This window comes from Vespula vulgaris, chromosome 5, assembly GCF_905475345.1.
Source record: "Vespula vulgaris chromosome 5, iyVesVulg1.1, whole genome shotgun sequence".
Classification (NCBI taxonomy): domain Eukaryota; kingdom Metazoa; phylum Arthropoda; class Insecta; order Hymenoptera; family Vespidae; genus Vespula; species Vespula vulgaris.
This window is the reverse complement of record NC_066590.1, coordinates 1850095-1874000: the sequence shown is the minus strand read 5'-3', so window position 1 is coordinate 1874000 and position 23906 is coordinate 1850095. Positions and strand designations below refer to the sequence as shown.

General features: G+C 32.3%; 5 protein-coding genes across 5 annotated transcripts; all 5 read right to left on the bottom strand.

Annotated features, from left to right (window-relative positions):
* Positions 1 to 3107: 3107 nt before the first annotated feature.
* On the bottom strand, positions 3108 to 7861 carry LOC127063866 (uncharacterized). The gene is made up of 2 exons (XM_050994133.1): positions 5797 to 7861; positions 3108 to 4743 (listed from the first exon to the last, which is right to left on the bottom strand). Exons 1-2 carry the CDS (start codon positions 7409 to 7411, stop codon positions 3155 to 3157), a joined length of 3204 nt encoding a protein of 1067 aa, XP_050850090.1. The 5' UTR covers positions 7412 to 7861; the 3' UTR covers positions 3108 to 3154.
* A 138-nt stretch (positions 7862 to 7999) lies between these two features.
* LOC127064045 (cytochrome P450 9e2-like) lies at positions 8000 to 11010 on the bottom strand. The gene has a single exon (XM_050994546.1). The coding sequence runs from the start codon at positions 9679 to 9681 to the stop codon at positions 8134 to 8136; it is 1548 nt and encodes a 515-aa protein (XP_050850503.1). The 5' UTR covers positions 9682 to 11010; the 3' UTR covers positions 8000 to 8133.
* A 515-nt stretch (positions 11011 to 11525) lies between these two features.
* LOC127064043 (cytochrome P450 9e2-like) lies at positions 11526 to 15446 on the bottom strand. The gene has a single exon (XM_050994544.1). The coding sequence runs from the start codon at positions 14855 to 14857 to the stop codon at positions 13232 to 13234; it is 1626 nt and encodes a 541-aa protein (XP_050850501.1). The 5' UTR covers positions 14858 to 15446; the 3' UTR covers positions 11526 to 13231.
* A 216-nt stretch (positions 15447 to 15662) lies between these two features.
* Positions 15663 to 18642, bottom strand: LOC127064044 (cytochrome P450 9e2-like). The gene has a single exon (XM_050994545.1). It carries the CDS (start codon positions 17578 to 17580, stop codon positions 15958 to 15960), a length of 1623 nt encoding a protein of 540 aa, XP_050850502.1. The 5' UTR covers positions 17581 to 18642; the 3' UTR covers positions 15663 to 15957.
* A 141-nt stretch (positions 18643 to 18783) lies between these two features.
* On the bottom strand, positions 18784 to 23139 carry LOC127063865 (uncharacterized). The gene is made up of 2 exons (XM_050994132.1): positions 21434 to 23139; positions 18784 to 20418 (listed from the first exon to the last, which is right to left on the bottom strand). The coding sequence occupies exons 1-2, from the start codon at positions 23051 to 23053 to the stop codon at positions 18820 to 18822; spliced, it is 3219 nt and encodes a 1072-aa protein (XP_050850089.1). The 5' UTR covers positions 23054 to 23139; the 3' UTR covers positions 18784 to 18819.
* Between the last annotated feature and the right edge of the window lie 767 nt (positions 23140 to 23906).

Genomic DNA, 23906 nt, shown 5'->3' with positions numbered 1-23906 from the left:
TTTGTGTACTTGAGAATTTACAAATTATCATAAGTATGAATCTTCTGTAAATATTTATCCTTTTTTTCAATATTTTTTTTCTTTCTTTTTTTTTTCATATACTTTTGTCGAAAAAGATAAAACATTTAGAAAAAAAAAATCAGTCGTTAACGAAATGTCCCCTCTTTAAAACGTCCTTAATCAATGAGATTTTAATTTATGCGAAAAGTAATATTTTAATTGATCATAGATCAACGTATGCGAAATGATTTATTTATTTATATTAATCGAACGGATTGAAATTTAACTCGCTATGATTCATATACCTTGTTTCGTCGAATGAAAAAAACAAATCGCTTTCATATAATCATGCAATCCAAAGACTATTCTTGGAATTACGATACGATATCGTCGTTTATTAGTATTCGAATTATGTGAATTTTTATATCTCGCTCTTCTCTTCGTTTATTTTATTCAATGCAAATCATGTCTTCGCTGTTTCTTCTCTCTCTCTTTCTTTTTCTCTCTTTTTTTCTATAATGTATATTTTATTTTAACGTACATTATTCATACGTATATTTTTTATTTCCTCTTTATCATTGTCAGTTCCAGTTACAAAAGAAAAAATTAAAGAAAAAAATGTCTCACTTGATCGACAATTAATAAGTTGAAAATTATAATATATGTGCAATCATTATTCAGTTGAAAGATAAGAAATATAGGGGGTAACATAAGACATATGTTTTGATAAGTTTCTATCGGCATTATCTATCGATTATCAGTTATCCATCTAGGACGACATTTACTTTACTTTTATATTTTATCGCTTCCAATAATAAAGGAGATGTTTTCGAAATAAAAATAATCTTTTCATCGATTGATGTACGTGTACGTATATATATCAAATCAGAGAGGTTATTTAGATGTCGTTTTGAAAGAAAAAAAAAATTTTTTTTACGTATCAAAATAAGAATCATCCTTTTCAAAAACGACGAACTCATTTTTTTTCTACCCATTTTTATAATAACAATAATAAAAAGAAAATATATTTATATATGCGTGCATACGTAATTTAAATGTCCTAGTAAAGTAATTATATATACTTACATCGTTCTATAAAAAAAAATTATACAATTCGATTTCAACACGATCGACGTATAATTGCATATAATTCAGAACACGATCGCGCATAATAGAGTAGAGTACAACGGGTAAACAAGAAATGTAACACGTGTAACGTTTCGCTCGCATATACATATATTAGATGATTTTATCGTGATAAAATATTTTATATTATATCTCGTTACTTATACTTTGGCCTTATGACAAAAATTAGCAACGAAATTAATGGATGAGTCAGTTTCAGTATTATCGTGAACAAAGTTAAATGAAAGATTATATAAAATATTCTTAAGAAAGGGATTAACATCGCTTTTTTCTTTCGATTAAATCCATCCAGAAATCATTTTCGACAGTCATATTGATTATTTTATTTTTTTAGATAATCGTATCGGATTCTGAGTTTTGTATGCATGGCTTTAGATTACAAATGAAATATACGTCTCGAGTAAAACGAATTTATTATCAATGCATATTCTAGGTTCCAATCCGATAAGTAAATAGACACCGAAATAGTTAATTTTTTTGTGGTGTACTATGAATCTTCCGGGATCAAATTTGTACGGACTTGTATTTCTTTGGCATCTTGAATAAATAATCTATAAAGTTTGCTTCGTATTCGTTCGTCAACTCAATATAAACTCAGGACTAAACATCGTTCTAGCTTCTATAGATCGGTTGTCTCGTGAGGAAAATAAAATCTTTACAAAAATCTATAAAAATGGATTCTTAGATGTCATCGACGAATGATCGAGAATCCAGGAAATAATGAAAATTCTTAATCTTATTCGTTTTGATAAATTTCGTAAAATTCGTTGATTGAATTTTAACAGATAGTGTCTTCTATTAAAATTCGTCGATATCGTTACGGTTTTTGAAAATTTATTATTTGACGAGTGTCAATATCCTTTGTATAAAAAATATATCGTATAAGGAATAAATCATTTGTATGAGATTTATCTGAATCTTTTATCTATTCGGATTCGTATCGATTCGCTTTATTAAATGAGGAAAACAAATTGCTTTTGTATAATCACGCAATCCAAAGAAGCACCTTGACTTTTATTAAGTTTTAACGATGTTTTCGTGATAAGATATAACGTTGGTCATTAACAGGTTTATGACCAACGATTTTAGAACAAGACTTATTTAAAAGGTGCGTGTGATTTTCGAATGTCTATAGTTTAGGTTCGAATTTTATGGGATAAAGAGGCCAGAGGAGTGAGGGGTACGGGTACGTAAGAGATTATGAAACGAGTTAAATTACGTTACCAGTCTCGAATTTATCAATAGATTGAATCGTGCAAATTTTTATAGCTCGTTTTCTTCGGTCGTTTGATATCGGTCAAGTGATATATTTTTTTTCTTTTCCTTTTACAATGTCTATCTTATCTTAATGTTTACGTAATTTTTTTTCCCTCTGTCCTTGATATACTATAAGAAAAAATAAAAAGATTATATTCTTACACATAGTTAAAAAATGTTATGTTATTTTGTGTATGCAGAAAAAAAAATATAAAAAAAATATAAGAAATATGGCAATCTACATAAGACTTCATTTGATAAATTCTTATCAACGTTTACATTCGAATAAGAAAAAAATGTAATCGGTTAACAAAAAACGTTTCTATCTTTAAACAAAGATATATATATATATATATATATATATATATATTTATATATTTCTAAAAAAATATATACGCATAATTCATTTCTCTTCAATTTCTTCTCCATATTTAATATTACTCAAATAAAAATAATTATTTCTTTATTATGGATAAATAATATCCCTATTACAATGAACTAACGAATACAATCGTATTATCGTACAAAACGATGTACGATTCGATTAAACATATTACTTGCATGTACAATTGCATGTAATACAGAACACGATGATGCATCATAGATTACTAGAGTACGCGAACGATAAATATGGAGCTAATTTACATACGCAATGTTTCGTTAGCGCATAGATATAGATAGGTATGAATAAATTAGATGAAAAGTTTCTCCTAATTAAATACATTTTTTATTAAAATATTTCGTTTACATCTTAAGCTTCATTGGAATTAATATTATCATAAGGAGGGTTATTGCATGTAACAAAATTTTTAACAGCCGGATGAACGTCATCTCTTTCGATCAAATCCATCCAAAAACCATTTTCGGCGTTTGTGCTGATTTGTTTCTTGGAGAATCTCATAGGATTGAAAGTTTTGTAGGAAGGTTTAAAATCAAATCTTGCCAATAAATGGAATATCACGACTTTCATTTCCAGTAAAGCGAATTTAACACCGATGCATTTTCTAGGTCCCAATCCGAAGGGCAAGTAGACACCGGAATTATGAATTTCCTTTTCGTGTTTTATGAATCTTTCGGGATCGAATTTGTACGGATCATCGAAATATTTGAGATCATGATGTAGTCCATAAATCGGGAACCATATATTCGTGCCTTTTTTCAGGAGTAAGGGTTTGCCACCTGGTAAACTCGATGGTAGCTCGTAATTCTTGATGCATTGTCTATCGAGGAATGTATTGAACGGATATTTTCGTAGGGATTCGTTTATCACGGCGTTTAGGTATTTCATGCTGTTAATGGCTTCATAAGTTAAATCACCATTAGTCGTTTCAACGACTTCGTCGATCTCTTGCTGTAATTTTTTTTGTACGTCTGGATTGACGCCAATTTCATGACAAGCGCAGCAGATGCACGTCCCAACGATTTCGAAGGCAGCGACAAAGAAGCCAAATGCCTGACACGCCAAATCAATCAGGTCTTCTCCCATTTCACTTTTCCTTTTTCTAATTTCCATCATTAATTGTATCATGTCCGGTCGTACGATCCCGTTTTGAGTTCTATCGTTGACTACATCGTCGATAACGTTCACGAAGAAATTACCGATCTTTTGTGGTAAGAGCTTTAGGTCGAACAATCTCGTTAACATTGGAAAATTTCGCATAAAGAAGAACTTCAATAAGGTACTGCCTTCAAATTTAGTAACCATTCTACCAAAAGTATAGATGTCATTTTCTCGATCTTTCATCGAATTAGTATTGATACCAAATGCACAAATGTCTATTACATCGTTGGTATATCTCGTCAAGATATCCTTCATTTCTATAGTCTTCTTATCTTTCAGAATTTTTGCTAGATAATAGGTAAAATCTGCTGCGTATTCGTTTATCTGCTTGAACATATTTTTTAACTTGCTCAACGTAAACACTGGAGTTAACAAAGTCCTAGTTTGTTTCCATCGGTCGCCTCGCATCGATAATAATATTCTCCCAAAGAGTGGATCTTGTTTACTGTTGGCTAAAGGTTGATGATCCGTGAAATACTCGAAATTCTTAATCGCGATCGTTTTGATCAATTCAGGGTCACGTATTATTATTACTGGATTATTGAATTCGAAAAAACCGACGTATTTGGCTTTCGAATGCAGATTGTAAGCTTTGATGATTGCATCAGCCATTGTTTCTTGTTGTGACAATACTGGACCCATATTGCCCAATATTGGCCATGGTTGCAAATATGGTACACCAATTTTTTTGAAATAGCTGAAGTCCTTGAAAATGTAGTAATAGATGCTTAATACGATTGTTACCAATATCAAGATCGTCTCCGAAATTTCCATCGTAAATTAGAAAAAAAAAAAAAATAGATATATAAACCCAAAAAATCAATGAAGTTACACAGATGGGAAATTGTAATCGACTGATGTTTTTCTCTTCGCCCTTCGTTAATATAAGTTTTCGTTACTGATGCAATCCTGTTTTTTCTTATTTAATATTTAATTTACCATTATAAGTTATACTATGTCCTTGTAAGGCGTTACGAGTTACGAGTTACGAGTTACAATTAACAAAATTTAATTACGCTTTCGTCAGCGTTAACGTGCTCTCGTGAAGATTATTTGACAGTAATATCTCTAGCAATTAGTTATGTAATCAAAATGTTGGATGCTCGGTTGTGACTAATTACTGAATATGCTACGTTTTTGGTAATTTATGACTTAGTAACTATTGTTCTATAAAATAATATAATATATGCATTGTGTATATGTGTGTGTGTCTATGTATTCTTTATGCATATATGACGATAAACATTTATTTAAATTAATCATTGGAAAAATCTGAGAATGAGACATATGTTGTATATTGCTTAATGAAGCAAGCAAATAGTATTTGTTCTACATCTATATGTTCGATAATAATTTTTAGAAGTTTTTGTAATATAGAAATATTTTTGTTGATGGATGTGCGCTATTAACTATAAAATTAGTGAGATTATTTACATGTGATTTTCAAAGAAGATACAATTTAATGAACCAATAGAAAGGAACATATTTACTAGAATAGATATATATTTGTACATGCATACACATACACACATATATATATATATTTGCAAGTAATAATCATTCTTCCTAAAAATAATCTTAAGATTTTTTTACCTTTTTCATAATGATAATAACAATAATAACAATAAGAAAAAAAATTATATATTAATAAAATTATATATCAATAAAGTAAAAAATACATCCATAACATTTTATAAAACGCTATAAAATTCAATTACAACATGGAAATACGAAATTTGGATAATGTAAAATGTAAAATGTTACAATCATACTGATTCATTCGATCAATTTATCCCGATAAAATCTTTTTCTATATTCCTCGTTTACATCTTAAGCTTCAACCGTAAGACACTTAGAAATGCCATCGCTCGACGTTTTGGTTTCGATATTATTGTCACTAACACCATTGATCACAAAATTCATAAAAGTAGGATGAACATCATTTCTTTTTTCAAAGTTCATCCAAAAACCATTTTCGGGAGACATGGTGATTCCTTTTTTAGAAAAAATCAATGGATTCTGAGTTTTCGAGCAAGGCTTCAGATTAAATCTTGCTAATAAATGAATTATCAAGACTTTCATTTCCAATAAAGCGAATCTATTACCAATACATATTCTAGGTCCCAATCCGAAGGGCAAGTAAACACCGGAATTGTTAATCTCCTTTCCGCGTTCTATGAATCTTTCGGGATCGAATTTGTACGGATCCTCGAAATATTTTGGATCGTGATGGAGTCCATAAACTATGAACCATACATTCGTGTCTTTTTTCAGAAGGAAGGGTTTGGAACCTGGTAAACTTGGTGGTAATTCGTAATTCTCGACACTTAGTCTGTCGATGAAAATAGCGATCGGATATCTTCTTAGGGATTCGCTTATCACTGCGTCTAAATATTTCATGTTGTTGATAACATCGTAAGTTAGATTTCCATCGGTCTTTTCAATGACCTCGTCGATCTCTCGCTGCAGTCTTTTTTGTATATCCTGATTGACACCAATTTCATGACAAGTGAAAGACATGGCCGTGGAGACTGTATCAAAGCCACCGAAAAAAAAACTGAACGCTTGAGCTACTATATCCATCAGAGATAATTCTTGTCCCATTTCGGCTCTTTTATTTCTAGCTTCCATCATCAATTGTATCATGTCAGGTCGTACAATATTGTTTTTATCTCTATTGTCGATTACCTCCTTGACAACTTTCTCAAAGAAATTGCTAATTTTACCAGGTATTAGCCTTAACTTGAATAATTTCGAAACCCTTGGAAAACTTCGCATCAGGACGAATTTTAATGTTTTAATAGTATCGAAGTTGGTTGCCTCTCTGCCGAGAACGTAAAAGTCGTTGTCCCGATCTCTCATAGAATTAATACTGATGCCAAAGGCGCAAGTGGCTATTACGTCGTTGGTATATCTCGTGAAGACGTCCTTCATTTCCATCGTTCTCTTATCTTTTGGCATATTATAAATGTAATTCGTAAAATCAGCTCCGCATTCGTTCATCAACTTCAACATACCCTTCAGTTTGCTCAACGTAAACGCAGGACTCAACATAGTTCTAGTTTCTCTCCATTCGTTACCTCGCAAAGAGAATAATGCCTTCCCAAAGAGTGGATCGTGTTCGCTGTCGATGAAAGATCGATGATCCGTGAAATAGTCGAAACTCTTAATCGCGATCGTTTTGATCAATTCTGGGTCACGTACTATCACTACTGGTTTGTTGAAATCGAAGGAACCCATGTATTTGGCTTTCGGATAGTAATTGTAAGTATCGATAATTATTTCGCTGACGGATTTTCTTCGTAGAAATAATAAACACATGTTTCTCAATATCGACCATGCTTGCAAATACGGTAAATCATTTTTCTTGAAGTAATTCACGTCCTTGAAAACGTAGTAATAAATACTAAGTATCACTGTCACTAAGGCCAAGATTATCGCCCACATCTCTATCGTGTTTACGTGTGAAAAAAAATTAAGAGAGAGAGAAAGAGAGAAGCAAAACGAGAGAATAATAATCGACAAAGTTATAGCGGCGCTAGATTGTATCCGACTGACGTTTCTGGTTAGGAACTCTCGTTAATACCGGACTTATTATCAAGCTATTTTAGTGACATCATTCTTGGAGAGTATGTAAGTCATTCCATCGTTCTCATAAGACATAAATCGCAAATGTGGATTATACATTCGTAAACAACGACCCGCGTGTCATCGTGAAGATTGTAACGTCAACAGCTGAATGAAGTGTCTATCTTGACATCATCAAATCGTTTCGATCTTTAATTGTATGAAATTATCGATCTTTATATGATTCTCGAAAATCCATGGCTAAGTAATTGCAATCCTTTATAAAAAAAAAAAGAAAAAAAAAACAGAATATAATGGTAACAGAATATAATATCGTATTTACTGTATATATTGTAGATATATATGTGTCATGAATCATAAATCACTCGATTATATACTTTGTATTGTCGAATAAAAAAAATGAATCGTCATTCGGTTTACTTTCATTGTTATTATGTAGGAATAATATTATCGTTGATAAACATGTGTGTTTTTATTAAATATAAGAAATTATTTATATGTTATCTTGAAAATAAAGAAAATTGAATACACTGATAGATAATAATTTTGTAAATAACGATAATTCCAAAACGGGTCAATATTTATGATACAAAATTCTTAAGCTTAGGATGAACGTTGTTCCTACTTTCAAAATTCATCCAAAAACCATTTTCGGCAGCCATGGTGATTCCTTTTTTGGATAAACGCAATGGATTCTGGGTTTTTGAGGAAGGCTTTAGATTACATCTTGCCAACAAATGGAATACCAAAACTTTCATCTCGAGTAGAGCGAATCTATTACCAATGCACATTCTAGGTCCTAATCCGAAGGGCAAGAAGACACCGGAATTGTTGATCTCCTTGCCGTGTTCCATAAATCTTTCAGGATCAAATTTGTACGGATCCTCGAAATATTTTGGATCGTGATGGAGTCCATAAACTGGAAACCATATAAATGAGCCTTTTTTGAGGGGGAAGGGTTTGCCATTTGGTAAACTTGGTGGTAACTCATAATCCTCGACACTTAGTCTGTCAAGGACAATAGCGATCGGATATCTCCTTAGGGATTCGCTTATCACTGCGTCTAAATATTCCATGCCGTTGATAACTTCGTAAGTTGGATTTCCATCGGTCTTTTCAATGACCTCGTCGATCTCTCTCTGCAATCTTTTTTGTATGTCCGAACTGACACCAATTTCGTGACAGGTGAAACACATGGCCGTGGAGACGGTGTCAAAGCCACCGAAAAAGAAACCGAACGCCTGACATACTATGTCCGTCAAAGGTAGGTCTTGTCCCATTTCGGCTCTCTTATTCCTAGCTTCCATCATCAATTGTATCATGTCAGGTCGTACAATATTGTTTTTATCTCTATTATCCATTACCTCCTTAACAACGTTCTCGAAGAAATTATTAATGTTATCGGGTATTAGCTTTAACTTTAATAATTTCGAAATCGTTGGAAAATTTCGCATCATGATGAATTTTAATGTTTTAATACCATCGAAGTTGGTTGCCTTTCCACCGAGAACGTAAAAGTCGTTGTCCCGATCTTTCATAGAATTAATACTGATGCCAAAGGCACAAGTGGCTATTACGTCGTTGGTATATCTCGTGAAGACGTCCTTCATTTCCATCGTTCTCTTATCTTTTGGCATATTATAAATGTAATTCGTAAAATCAGCTCCGCATTCGTTCATCAGCTTCAACATACCCTTCAGTTTGCTCAACGTAAACGCAGGAGTTAACATAGTTCTAGTTTCTCTCCATTCGTTACCTCGCAAGGAGAATAATATCTTCTTAAGGAGTGGATCCTGCTCGCTGTCGACGAAAGATCGATGATCCATGAAAGAGTCGAAACTCTTAATTGCAATCGTTTTGATTAATTCGGGGTCACGTACTATCACTACTGGTTTGTTGAAATCGAAGAAACCGATGTATTTGGCTTTTGGATAGAAATTGTAAGTCTCTATAATAAATTCGGCCATGGTTTTTGTTCGGAAAAATACAAATTTCATGCTGCCCAATATCGGCCATGGTTCGATATATGGTAAACCGATTTTCTTAAAGTAATTCAAGTCTTTGAAAACGTAATAATAAATGCTAAGTATCACTGTCACGAAGGCCAAGCTCATCGCCCACGCCTCCATTGTGTTTATGAGTGAAAAAAAAGAATTAAGAGAGAGAAGGAGAGAAAAAATGAATAATAATCGACGAAGTTATAGCATCGCGAGATTGAGTCCGACTGATATTTCTTGCTACGAACTCTCGTTAGTAGTGGTCATATCAAGCTGTTTTATTGACGTCATTCTTTTTTATAATATTGAGAGTATGTCAGGCATGCTAACGTTCTCATAAGACACGGAATGACAAGTGTGAATTATATCTTCGTAAAGTACGACTCGCGCGTTATCGTGAAGATTGTTTGTAACGTTAACAGCTTAAAGAAATTTCTATATCGACATTATCAAATCGTTTCGATCTTTAATTATATGAAATTATCAATTTTGATATAATTTTCTAAAATCCATGACTATTTAACTACAACCTTTTATAAAAGAAGAAAAAGACAGAATATATATATATATCATTTTTACCACGTTCGGTCATTAAACAAAGTAGTGCCCATGTAAGAATAATATTATGATTGATGAACATGCGTGCATTTATTAAATATAAGAAATCATTTATATGTAATTTTAAAAGTAAACAAAATTTAATAGATAGATAATATATCGTAATTTTGACCCTCAAAATGAATCAATATCCAACATTCGTCCTAATCTTTTTTCAATATTCATTCGAAAACAATTTTCGATCAATATGCTCATTCTTAATTCAATAGATTCTGGATTGTTACTATTGGATTGTTGAAAATCGGAGAAACCAATGCATTTGATTTCCGAATGCACATTATAAGTATCGATAATTATATCATTAATTGTTTTTTGACGTAAGAATGCTGAACCCATGTTATCCAATATTGGACATGTTTCGATATATGGTAAGCGATTTTTTTTTTTTTAATAGCTCAAGTCCTTGAAGACGTAATAATAGATGCTTAGTATCACGGTCACGAAGGTCAAGATCATCACCCAGACCTCCATCTTGAGTTAAAAAGAAATAGACAGAGATATATAGAGAGGAATATTCAACGAAGTTACACAGGCGCCCGATAATAGCCCACTAATGTTTCTTCGTGAACTCTCTTTACTATATTGCATAATATCAATTGTGACGTCATTCATTTTCTTTTCATGAGGCGTTAACCACGAAATTAAATTACGGTTTTCATGGGCTACAATTCGCGTTTACGTATTTTCGTTAGGATTGCTAGTGACGTCAATGTTTCAACGAGTCAGTCTTGACATGATCAAATCCAGTTGATTTCAAAATTTTGGCAAATTGATAATCTTGTCGGATTTTCGAAAATTCTATTATTTAGTAACTATTATCCTTTATAAAGAATAAAATGTATATGTGTATACATATTTACACATACACACACACACACAGACATATATATATATATATATAAAATATATACATGTAATAATAATGATACATATAAGTATAATATATAATATATAATAAATATAATATAAACATACATATATATGTATACATATATATATGTGTGTATGTATATTTATTGCATTATTGCATATATATCATATACACCAGCATGACGTAAATCATCTATTTAAATTAATCAAACAAATAAAGAATTCAACACACAATCACCGTATGTTTTTCTTTGCTGAACGAAGAAAGCAAATGGTGTTTGCTTTACTCTTGTATTTTATCTGATAATAGAAGAGATATTTTCGATCTGGAAACAATCTCTTTGTTGACAAGTGCCCATGTATGTATATATCAAATAAAAGAGATCGTATAGAAAGATGTGATCCATAAAAACTTCAGTTGATCGATACATAGAAGGAAACATTTTTAATAGAAAAAAAATATCTAAATCCAGATATTCGTAGATAAGTAGGTTTTCTTAAATAATTATTATTATTCTCGAAGATTGTAAGCTACTTTTTTTTTCTTTATCATAATAATGATAATGACAATATTATATTATTTACATTATACTTACACTTAAATTGATTTCTAAAACCATATATAATTCAATTACAATTCGTATTTGGGTATAGTTGCGTGTAATTCAAAAGACGATAATCCGTGATAACGTAGAGTACGTTGCGCAAATGCGTAATCCAGATTCGGTACACTTAACATTTCACTTACGAATATATACACATATATACATTAGATCATTTTATCATAATCCAAACATTTTCGTTATTTATTGCTTTTATTTTATTCTTTTACCGTATATAGAATTATTAGCAACGCGATCATTATATGTTATCATAAATCTACAATTTCGATATTATCAGTAACAGTTTCATCAAATAAAAAATTGTTAAGACCAAGATGAACATAGTTTCTTCTTTTTTAAATCCATCCAAAAATCACTTTCGTTAGTCATGATGATTCCATTCATAGAGAATCGCATTGGATACTGCATTTTGGTGAAAGGCATGAGATTATACTTTGCCAACGAATACAATATTTGAAGTAAAGCAAGATTATTATCAATGAATATTCTAAGTTCCAATCCAAAGAATAGGTAAGTCCCGAACTAGTTGATCTGCTTAACCGAATCTCTTAACATGAATCTTTCAGAATCGAATTTGTACTGATCCAGGAAATATTTAAGATCGTAATGGAGTCCATGAACTGAGAATCAAAATATTTAATTGTGATCGTTTTGATCAAGTTTAGATCACAAATCATCAAAACGGAGATTACTCGAATAGAAGAAATCAATGTATTTTGCTTTCGAATGCATATTGTAAGTATCATCATTTTCTTACGTAAAAATATTAAATCTATGTTGATAACTATCAGCCATGATTCCAAACGCGGTAAAATAATTTTCTTGAAGAAACTCGAATCGTTGATGATCGTAGTAATAAATGCTTAGTATCACAGTTTCAATGGATAAGATCATAGCCCAAGTCTCCATCATGAATCCGAGAAAAAAAAAGAGAGGAAAAGATAATGATAGAGTTGAAGAGAAATAGAAACGGAGAGAGAGAGAGACAGAGAGAGAGAGAGAGGGAGTGAGAGAGGAAGGGAGTGAGAGAGAGGGAGTGAGAGAGGAAGGGAGTGAGAGAGAGGGAGAGAGAGAGAGGGAAAATTGACGCAGTTATATTGACCAGAGACACTGGCCTTACTGATATTTCTTCTTGGCAACTCTCGTTAAGGCAAAACGTCTTTCATTTACCTCTATCAATTTATGCCACTGACGTAATCATCACTTTAGAAGTGAATATTTATCGCTTATTAAACATTGGAATTTTCTTTCAAACCTGCTCTAAGATGTAACTATAAGAGTTTATTATTATCGTAAGAACAGGAATATTTTATCAGTGTATTTTTGTTTTTTACTTGTATTAAATCATTTTTTTTCATATAAGAAAGTGAATATAACAAAGTGTTTTTTGTAAACATTTGTCGAATATAATATGATTTTAAAAAATAAATGACAGCAATTATATATATTATCAATTATGAACGCACACATATGCACACATTCATATATATATATATATATATATATATATATATACGTATATATATATATTAAAAAAATATCATAATAAAAGTATTCTTATCATTTATTCCTCAAGCATTAACCGCATGACCATTAGTAATACTATTAGTTGATGTATCAGTTTTAATATCATTCTCTTCAGTAGAGCCATTAGGGACAAAATTTTTAAGAGAAGGATGAACATCCTTTCTTCCCTCTAAATCCATCCAAAAGCCATTTTCGGCAGTCATATTGATTTGTTTTTTGGAAAACCGAATTGGATTTTGGGTTTTAATGGAAGGCTTAAGATTACATCTAGCCAATAAATTAAATATCAAAACTTTCATTTCCAGTAAAGCGAATCTATTACCAATGCACATTCTAGGTCCCAATCCGAAGGGCAAGAAGACACCGGAATTGTTGATCTCCTTGTTACGTTCTATGAATCTTTCTGGATCAAATTTGTACGGGTCATCGAAATATTTAGGGTCTAGGTGGAGTGCACTAACTGGGAACCAAACATTCGTGCCTTTTTTTAGTATCAAGGGCTTTTTTCCAGGTAAATTTGGTGGTAGTTCGAAATCCTCGATGCACATTCTATCAAGAAAAATGGCAATCGGATATCTCCTTAGGGATTCGCTTATCACTGCATCTAAATATTTCATGCTGTTGATAACTTCGTAAGTTGGATTACCATTGGTTTTTTCAATGACCTCGTCGATTTCTTGTTGCAATCTCTTTTGCATGTCCGGATTGATACCAATTTCGTGACAAGTGAAGCACATTGCCGTAGAGACGGTGTCGAATCCACCAAAGAAAAAGATAAAAGCTTGAGCTACTATATCTAGCAGAGATAATTCTTGTCCCATTTCGGCTCTCTTGTCCCTAGCTTCCATCATCAATTGTATCATGTCGGATCGTACGATTTTCTTTCGATCTCTAGTATTTATTACCTCCTCGACAACGTTCTTGAAGAAATCATTGATCTTATCAGGTATTAACTTGATGTTGAAGAATTTCACAATATTTGGGAAAGATCTAATCAAGAAGAACTTCAGAGATTGAATACCCTCGAAGCTGGTTGCTTGTCTTCCGAGAACGTAGAAGTCGTTGTCCCGATCTCTCATAGAATTAATACTGATGCCAAATGCACAAGTGGCTATTACGTCGTTTGTATATCTCGTGAAGACGTCCTTCATTTCTATAGTTCTCTTATCCTTCGGCATTTTCGATAGATAATCCGTAAAATCTGCTCCGCATTCGTTCATCAACTTGAACATACCCTTTAGCTTGCTCAAAGTAAACGCCGGACTCAACATCGTTCTAGTTTCTCTCCATCGGTCGCCTTTTAACGAAAATAAATTTTTTCCGAAAAGAGGATCCTGTACCTCGTCGACGAGACCTCTGTGATCCGGGAAATTATCGAAACTCTTCACAGCGATCATTTTGATTAATTCTGGATCACGAATAATAAAAACCGGATTACTTAGATCGAAGAAACCAAGGTATTTATCTTCCGGATAAAAATTGTAAGCATCGATGATTAAATCAGCCATCGTTTTCTGACGGAAAATTGCTGGTCCCATGTTGCCCACTATCGGCCATGGTTTTAAATATGGTATACCAATTCTTTTGAAATAGTTCATGTCCTTGAAGACGTAATAATAAAGGCTCAGTACTACTGCCACGATGGCCAAAATTATCGCCCACGACTCCATCGTGTGCTCGAGTAAAAAAATTATTGCGAGAAACAAAATTCACGGCGTTACACTCTCGAGAGATTGTATACTACTGACGTTTCTTCTCACAAACTCTCATTAATATAACGCGCGTATCAAATTACGTCACTGGCATACTCTTCTATTTTTACGTTTGAAAATGTACAACTTATTATAAATTATTTTTTATGCTGTTTTTGCAAATTTATATTTTTATCGTAAGGATAATATAAATCGTATTAATTTTGTAAGAAAATTCTGATTATTTGGTAAGAAATGTTTTTTTCTTATTACGTCGATATTCTATTAATATTGTCCCATATGATTTTTTAATATTTTTAACCAAACAATCGTTCTAATTTTTTTATTAACGTTTGAAAATATATGATGTTAATTATTTATTTGGATGATTTATTGATTATATGATTTAATGATTATTTGTCATGAAGATAATTGATTATTTTTCAAAAAAATAACATCTCTGATATGATGACTCATATGTTTTGCATATTCATAAATAAATCGCATTGGCTTTTCTTTTATATCTTATCGCATTCAATAAAAGAAGATATATTCTTCGTTGTAATATAAAAGATATTTTTTTGTTGTTGAATGCTCGGGTATCTATTAAATTGAAAAAATTATTTACATGTGACCTACAAAGGAAAAAAATTACATTGACCAATAAAAAGATAGGATTCTAATAAAAAATATGCATATCTGTATATTTATAGATAAATATATTAATTCTTTCAAAGATAAGACGGAGTATTTTTTGTTTTCTTTATAGTAATAATCATAGAGATAATAATAATAAATATAATAATATATTATTTACATCGTAAGAAGATAACCGATACATTTGTATTATTCCCTAAAATGATATATAATCCAATTACAATACGATATGCATTTAGTTAAGTGTAATTCAAAACCCAATAATCCCTAATAGTGCGAACTACAACACGCAAATATATCATCCAAATTTGGCGACCCTAACATTTCAATCTTGCTACACACACACACACACACACACACACAAACAAAAACTAAATGAATTTATTGCAATAAAATTATTTCAACTACTTATTTCTCATATCTTAAGTTTTGACCGCATGACCATTAGTAACTCCATTAGTGGTTACATTATTTTTAACAGTACCGTCAGAACTGCTATCAGAAACAAAATTTTTAAGAGCAGGATGAACATCGCTTCTTTCTTCTAAATCCATCCAAAAACCTTTTTCAGCCGATAAGTTGATTCCTCTCTTGGAAAATCGAATTGGATTTTGTGTTTTTTTGGATGGCTTCAGATTACATCTTGCCAATAAATTAAATATCAAAACTTTTATCTCCAGCAAAGCGAATCTATTACCAATGCACATTCTAGGTCCTAATCCGAAAGGCAAATAGACACCGGAATTGTTGATCTCCTTTCCATTTTTTATAAATCTTTCTGGATCGAATTTGTACGGATCCTCGAAATATTTGGGGTCTAAGTGGAGTGCACTAACTGGGAACCAAACATTCGTGCCTTTTTTAATTAACAAAGGCTTCTTTCCAGGTAAATTTGGTGGCAGTTCGAAGTCCTCGATGCACACTCTATCAAGAAAGAGAGCGATCGGATATCTTCGTAAGGATTCGCTTATCACTGCGTCTAAATATTCCATGTTATTGATAACTTCGTAAGTTGGATTTCCATTGGTCTTTTCGATAACATCGTCGATCTCTTGCTGCAATCTTTTTTGCATTTCCGAATTAACGCCAATTTCGTGACACGTGAAGCACATGGCCGTAGAGACGGTGTCGAAGCCAGCTAAGAAAAAAATAAAAGCTTGAGCTACTATGTCCATCATAGGTAATTCTTGTCCCATTTCGGCTCTCTTGTCTCTAGCTTCCATCATCAATTGTATCATGTCGGATCGTACGATCTTCTTTCGATCTCTAATGTCGATTACCTCCTCGACAACGTTCCTGAAGAAATTACCGATCTTACCGGATATCAGCTTGACATTGAAGAATTTCGAAATTGTTGGAAAACTTCGTATAAGGAAGAATTTTAAAGATTTAATACCGTCGAAATTAGTTGCGTCTCTTCCGAGAACGTAGAATTCGTTTTCCGGATCTTTCATCGAATTCATATTGATACCAAACGCACAAGTGGCTATTACGTCGTTCGTATATCTCGTGAAAGCGTCCCTCATATCTATAGTTTTCTTATCCTTCGACATTTTGGATAGATAATCCGTAAAATCTGCTCCGCATTCGTTCATCAGCTTGAACATACTCTTTAGCTTGCTCAATGTAAACGCCGGACTCAACATCGTTCTGGTTTTTCTCCATCGGTTGCCTTTTAGCGAAAATAAATTTTTTCCAAAGAGAGGATCCTGTACCTCGTCGACGAAACCTCTGTGATCCGGGAAATTATCGAAACTCTTAACCGCGATCATTTTGATTAATTCTGGATCACGAATAAAGAAAACCGGATTACCCATATCGAAGAAACCAACGTATTTGGCTTCCGGATGCAAATTGTAAATCTCTACAGTCATATCGACCATTGATTTTTGACGGAAAATTGTTGGACCCATGTTACCAAATATCGGCCATGGTTCCAAATATGGTATACCAATTTTTTTGAAGTAGCTCATGTCTTTGAAGACGTAGTAATAAATGCTGAGCACCACTGCCACAAAGGCTAAGATTATCGCCCACGTCTCCATCGTAAGCGCGAGTAAAAAAATTATTGCAAGAAACCAAATTCACGATGTTACACTCTCCAGAGATTATATACGACTGATGTTTCTTCTCACTAGCTTTCATTAATATAACATGTATTATCAGATTACGTAACTTATGTAATCTTCTGTTTTAACATTCGAGAACGTACAATCTAGTGTACGTATTAATCGTTTCCTCCATTGCTTTTACAAATTTTTCATACTTTCATATTGTTATCATAAGAAATTCCGAGTTTATTTTCCAAAAATTTTTTTATTTTTAGAGTTTTCTATTATGTGGTTTCTCGTTACGTAAAGAAAGATAAATGATGATTGGGAATTGTGATAAATTATGACAGTCTGTCGATTAATCGGATAACGCAGTTCTTCTTTTGTAAAATTCGTCGAATTTGCTAAATACGATTTTTGAATATTTATGATCGGGTAAATGTTATAATCTTTTATTAAATTTTAGAAACATGATATTAATCACTATTTTTAATTAATCGTTCGTAAAAATAATATACCTCACATGGTATTATAAGCTTCTCTGAATGGAAAATAAATTGTATTTATTTCATATCTTACTTTCATTGCTATCTTTAATCTCATATCTTATTGCGTTTAATAATTGAAGAGACAGTTAACGATAGTAAAGAGAGTAAATAAAACGGTTCGTTGGTGAATGCTCATTTATTTTTCAAAGTAAAAACATTATTTACACGTTACTTAGAAAATTGACAAAATAAAAAGATGGATTTTTAATAAAAAATAATATACGTATATATATATATATATAATAATATTCTTATTTCTAATATATATATCTACATATTTAGAAATAAGTATATTTTGGTAAATAATGTTTTTTATAATATTAACACAACGTTCTTTTCTCAATTCTATAGTAATAATAAAAATAATAATATCAATAGTAATTATATGTTATTTATATCGTAAGATAATAATAAAATAACAGCTTCAGTTGTATTAATCTCCAAAACGATATATAATTCAGTGACAAGACGTTATGCTTATAGTTGTATGAAATTTAAAAGAGGATAATTCCTAATAGCACCCATTAAAATACGTAAAATTTTAATCCAAATTCGATGTTTTATCATTTTGATCACGAAAAAAAAATATATATATATCCATTACATAAATTTATCTTCATAAAGTTATTTTCATTATTTCTTTTCTATATCTTAAGTTTTAACTGTACGATCAATAGTAACTCCATTAATGACTACCTAGTTTAATAGTATCAGAATTATTATTACAGACAATATTTTTAAGAGCAGGATGAACATCGCTTCTTTCTTCTAAATCCATCCAAAAACCTTTTTCAGCCGACAAGTTGATTCCACTCTTGGATAATCGAATTGGATTTTCGGTTTTGATGGATGGCTTAAGATTACATCTAGCCAATAAATTAAATATCAAAACTTTCATTTCCAGTAAAGCGAATCTATTACCAATGCACATTCTAGGTCCCAATCCAAAGGGCAAGAAGACACCGGAATTGTTAATCTCCTTTCCATTTTTTATAAATCTTTCTGGATCGAATTTGTACGGATCCTCGAAATACTTGGGGTCTAAATGGAGTGCACTAACTGGGAACCAAACATTTGTTCCTTTTCTTAATAACAAAGGTTTCCTTCCAGGTAAACTTGCTGGCAATTCGAAATCCTCGATGCACACTCTATCAAGAAAGACAACGATCGGATATTTCCGTAGGGATTCTTGTATCACGGCGTCTAAATATTGCATGGTGTTGATAATATCATAAGTTAGATTTCCATTGGTCTTTTCAATGACCTCGTCGATCTCTTGCTGCAATCTCTTTTGCATATCCAGATTAATACCAATTTCGTGACAGGCGAAGCACATGGCCCTGGAGACGGTGTCAAAGCCACCAAAGAAAAATATAAACGCTTGAGCTACTATGTCTATCAGAGGTAATTCTTGTCCCATTTCGGCTCTCTTGTCTCTAGCTTCCATCATCAATTGTATCATGTCTGATCGTACGATCTTGTTTTGATCTCTAGTGTCGATTACTTCCTTGACAACGTTCGTGAAGAAATTGTCGATATTACCGGATATGAGCTTGACGTTGAAGAATTTTACAATATTTGGGAAAGAACGAATAAGGAAGAATTTCAGAAATTGAATACCTTCGAAATTGGTTGCTTTTCTTCCGAGAACGTAGAAATCGTTGTTCCGATCTCTCATAGAATTAATACTGATGCCAAATGCACAAGTGGCTATTACGTCGTTGGTATATCTCGTGAAGACGTCCTTCATCTCTATAGTTTTCTTATCCTTCGGCATTTTCGATAGATAATCCGTAAAATTTGCTCCGCATTCGTTCATCAATTGGAACATACCCTTTAGCTTGCTCAAAGTAAACGCCGGACTCAACATCGTTCTAGTTTCTCTCCATCGATCGCCTTTCAAGGAAAATAAATTCTTTCCGAAAAGTGGCTCTTGTACCTCGTCAACGATACCTCTGTGATCCGGAAAATTATCGAAACTCTTAACCGCGATCATTTTGATTAATTCTGGATCGCGAATAAAGAAGACTGGTTTACCCATATCGAAGAAGCCTACGTATTTGGCTTCCGGATTTAAATTGTAAATATCTGTAATTATATTAACCAGCGATTTCAGACGTAAAATTACTGGACCCATGTTGCCCACAATTGGCCATGGTTCTAAATACGGTATACCACTTTTTTTGAAGTAACTCAAGTCCTTAAAGACGTAGTAATAAATGCTGAGTATCACTGCTACCAAGGCCAAGATCATTGCCCAAGCCTCCATCGTGTGCTTGATTAATTAAAAGATCGTGAGTGGAAAGCTACTCGACGTTATGCCAGCGAGAGGTTCTATACTACTAACGTTTCTCTCGCTGAATGTGCTTTGATATATCATTCGGTATCAAGTTACGTCACTTCTTTAATCATTTCTTTATATTTAAAATATACAGATTGTTATACGTTTGAATCTGTTTCGACATTTCTTTATGGAATTTTTTATATTTTTTTATTATTATTTTAAGAATTTTAAAGTTTTGCGTAAGTAATTTTTTTCACATATTACAACGGTCTTCTATCATGTCATTTCTCGTGACTTAAGTACAGTTACAATAAGTATTAGAATATAATTTCGTCGTTTAACCGTGCAAGGAAGTTCCTTTTTTAAGAATTATTGGATACGATTTTTGAATATTTATGACCGGGCAATTTTTGTAATTCTTTATTGAAATTAGATATGATGTTAATTATTTATCTGGATTAAGGGCAAGTAAACAGTGAGTCGTATATTTTGTTCAATTGTGAAGAAATCGCATTCGTTTTACTTTAATATCTTATCGCATATGATAATGACGGAGATATTTTCCGATGTTTAATTAACCATTTATTGTTGAATTCTCGTGCATCTATCAATTTGAAGATATTAGGAGCATGTAATCCAAAAAGTGACAGACAAAAAGAACTTTTAATAAAAGCGAATATATATGTATCTACATTTGTATGTAAAAATGTTTTGTAAAAGTGTTCGTTCATTTCAAAGATAACTCTATTTTATAATAATAATAATAATAGTAATAATAAAATGCATTGAAGTGATGTATTATTTATACCGTAGTATACGATAAGATAACGAATACAACTGCACCATTATATAAAACAGTATACAATCCAGAAACACTTTAATATGCACTTAGTTCCTTGTAATTCAAAACATGATAATCTATAATAATACAAAGCTCAAACATGTAATCTAAACTTGGTGCAATTAACATTTCACTCGCAAATATTATCATTAATTTTTTGTTTTTCATATTTCAAGCTTTAACGGCATGACCATTATTAATACCATTGGTGGATGCGTCAGCGTTAATATCATCACGTGCAATGCTATTAGGCACAAAATTTTTAAGAGTAGGATGAACATCTTCTCTATCCATTAAATCCATCCAAAAACCATTTTCGGCAGTCATAGGCATTCCTTTTTTGGATAATTGCAATGGATTCTGAGTTTTGGAAGAAGGCTTCAGATTACATCTTCCTAACAAATGGAATATCAAAACTTTCATCTCGAGTAGAGCGAATCTATTACCAATGCACATTCTAGGTCCCAATCCAAAGGGCAAATAAACACCGGAATTGTTGATCTCCTTTCCGTTTTTTATAAATCTTTCGGGATCAAATTTGTACGGATCCTCGAAATATTTCGGATCGTGATGGAGTCCATAAATTGGAAACCATATACTCATGTCTTTTTTCAGGAGGAAGGGTTTGCCACCTGGTAAACTTGGAGGTAACTCGTAACTCTCAGCGCAGAGTCTGTCGAGGAAAACAACGACCGGATATCTTCGTAGAGATTCACTTATCACTGCGTCTAAATATTCCATGCTGTTGATAACTTCGTAAGTTGGATTTCCATTGGTCTTTTCAATGGCCTCGTCGATCTCTCGCTGCAATCTTTTTTGTATATCCGGATTGACACCAATTTCGTGACAGGTGAAACACATGGCCGTGGAAACGCTATCGAAACCACCAAAGAAAAATATGAACGCCTGAGCTACTATATCCATCATAGGTAATTCTTGTCCCATTTCGGCTCTCTTGTCCCTAGCTTCCATCATCAATTGTATCATATCCGACCGTACGATCTTATCTCGATCTCGAATGTTGATAACCTCCTCGACAACGTTCTTAAAGAAATTAACAACATTGTCGGATATGATATTGATCTTGAATAGCCTCGTTATCGTTGGGAAAAAACGTATCATGAGGAATTTCAATGTTTTAATACCGTCGAAGTTAGTTGCCTTTTTTCCAAGAACGTAAAATTCATTTTCTCGATCTTTCATCGAATTTATAGTTATACCAAAGGCACAAGTGGCTATTACGTCGTTGGTATATCTCGTGAAGACGTCCTTCATCTCTATAGTTTTCTTATCCTTTGGCATTTTCGATAGATAATCCGTAAAATTTGCTCCGCATTCGTTCATCAATTGGAACATACCCTTTAGCTTGCTCAAAGTAAATGCTGGACTCAACATCGTTCTGGTTTCTCTCCATCGGTCTCCTCTTAACGAAAATAGAGCCTTTCCGAAAAGTGGATCCTGTACGTCGTCGACGAAAGATCGGTGATCCGGGAAATTGTCAAATTTCTTCACAGCGATTATTTTGATTAATTCAGGATCACGAATCACCAAAACCGGATTATTCAAATCGAAGAAACCAACGTATTTGGCCTTTGGATTTACATTATAAGTATCGACGATTATATCAGTAATTGTTTTTCGACGTAAGAATGCTGAACCCATGTTGCCCAATATCGGCCATGGTTCCAAATATGGTAGATCAATTTTTTTGAAATAATTCATGTCCTTTACTACGTAGTAATAAATACTGAGAATCACTGCTACGAAGGCCAATATCATTGCCCAGGCCTCCATTGTGTATCGAATTATGCAAGAGTTCGTGAGAGGTAAATTACGCGACGTTACACTGGCGAGAAATTGTAGAATACTGACGCTTCTCCTGACGAACTGTCGTTAGTATACGATCCAGTATCGAATTACGTCACTTCATCGAATCATTTATGTTTATCTTTAAAAACATCTTTAAAAACATCCGTATAAATTTTCTTCGGCATTTCTTTCTGAAATTTTTTATACTTTTCTATTATTATGTTTAAGAGAATTGCGAGTATTACGTAAGTAACTTTTTTCATCTATTATGTCATTTTTCGTAACGTGAAAATAGTCGAAATGGTTAGTAGAATATAAGTTCGTCGTTTAACCCTATAACGAAGTTCATTTTTTAATAATTATTGGATAGGATCTTTGAATATTTATGATCAGACAATTTCTATAATCCTTTATTGAAATTAGAAAATATATCATGTTAATTATTTATTTGGATTAATGGCAAGTAAATAATAACTCGTATGTTTTGCTCGATCATGAATAAATCGCATTCGCTTTAGTTTTATATCTTACCATATCCGACAATGGGGGATATAGTTTTTGATGTTTAATTAATCGTTTGATTTTTAAATTCTTGTTATTTAATTATCTATTAAATTAAGAATATTACTTAGGATCGTATGATCCGAGGAAGAAAAAAGTTTAAGTTTAGATGCAGAAATAGATTTTTAATAAAAGGTAATATGCATATATCTGCATATGTATAGATAAACATGTTTTCGTAAATACTCTTCATTCTTTTCGAAGATAATTCCATTCTTCTTTATAGTGATAGTAACAATAATAATATCAATTGTAATCGTATATTATTTACATTGTA

Excerpts from the sequence above, each read along its gene's own strand:
- LOC127064045 (XM_050994546.1), bottom strand. The coding sequence starts at position 9,681 with ATGGAGGCGTGGGCGATGAGCTTGGCCTTCGTGACAGTGATACTTAGC.
- LOC127063866 (XM_050994133.1), bottom strand. The coding sequence starts at position 7,411 with ATGTGGGCGATAATCTTGGCCTTAGTGACAGTGATACTTAGTATTTAT. Across the intron at positions 4,744-5,796 it reads GTGTCTTACGGTTGAAGCTT|TTACGATGGAAATTTCGGAG; the intron begins AAGATGTAAACG and ends TTTTTTTCTAAT.
- LOC127064044 (XM_050994545.1), bottom strand. The coding sequence starts at position 17,580 with ATGGAGACGTGGGCGATAATCTTAGCCTTTGTGGCAGTGGTGCTCAGC.
- LOC127063865 (XM_050994132.1), bottom strand. The coding sequence starts at position 23,053 with ATGGAGGCCTGGGCAATGATATTGGCCTTCGTAGCAGTGATTCTCAGT. Across the intron at positions 20,419-21,433 it reads ATGGTCATGCCGTTAAAGCT|TTAATCAAGCACACGATGGA; the intron begins TGAAATATGAAA and ends ACGATCTTTTAA.
- LOC127064043 (XM_050994544.1), bottom strand. The coding sequence starts at position 14,857 with ATGGAGTCGTGGGCGATAATTTTGGCCATCGTGGCAGTAGTACTGAGC.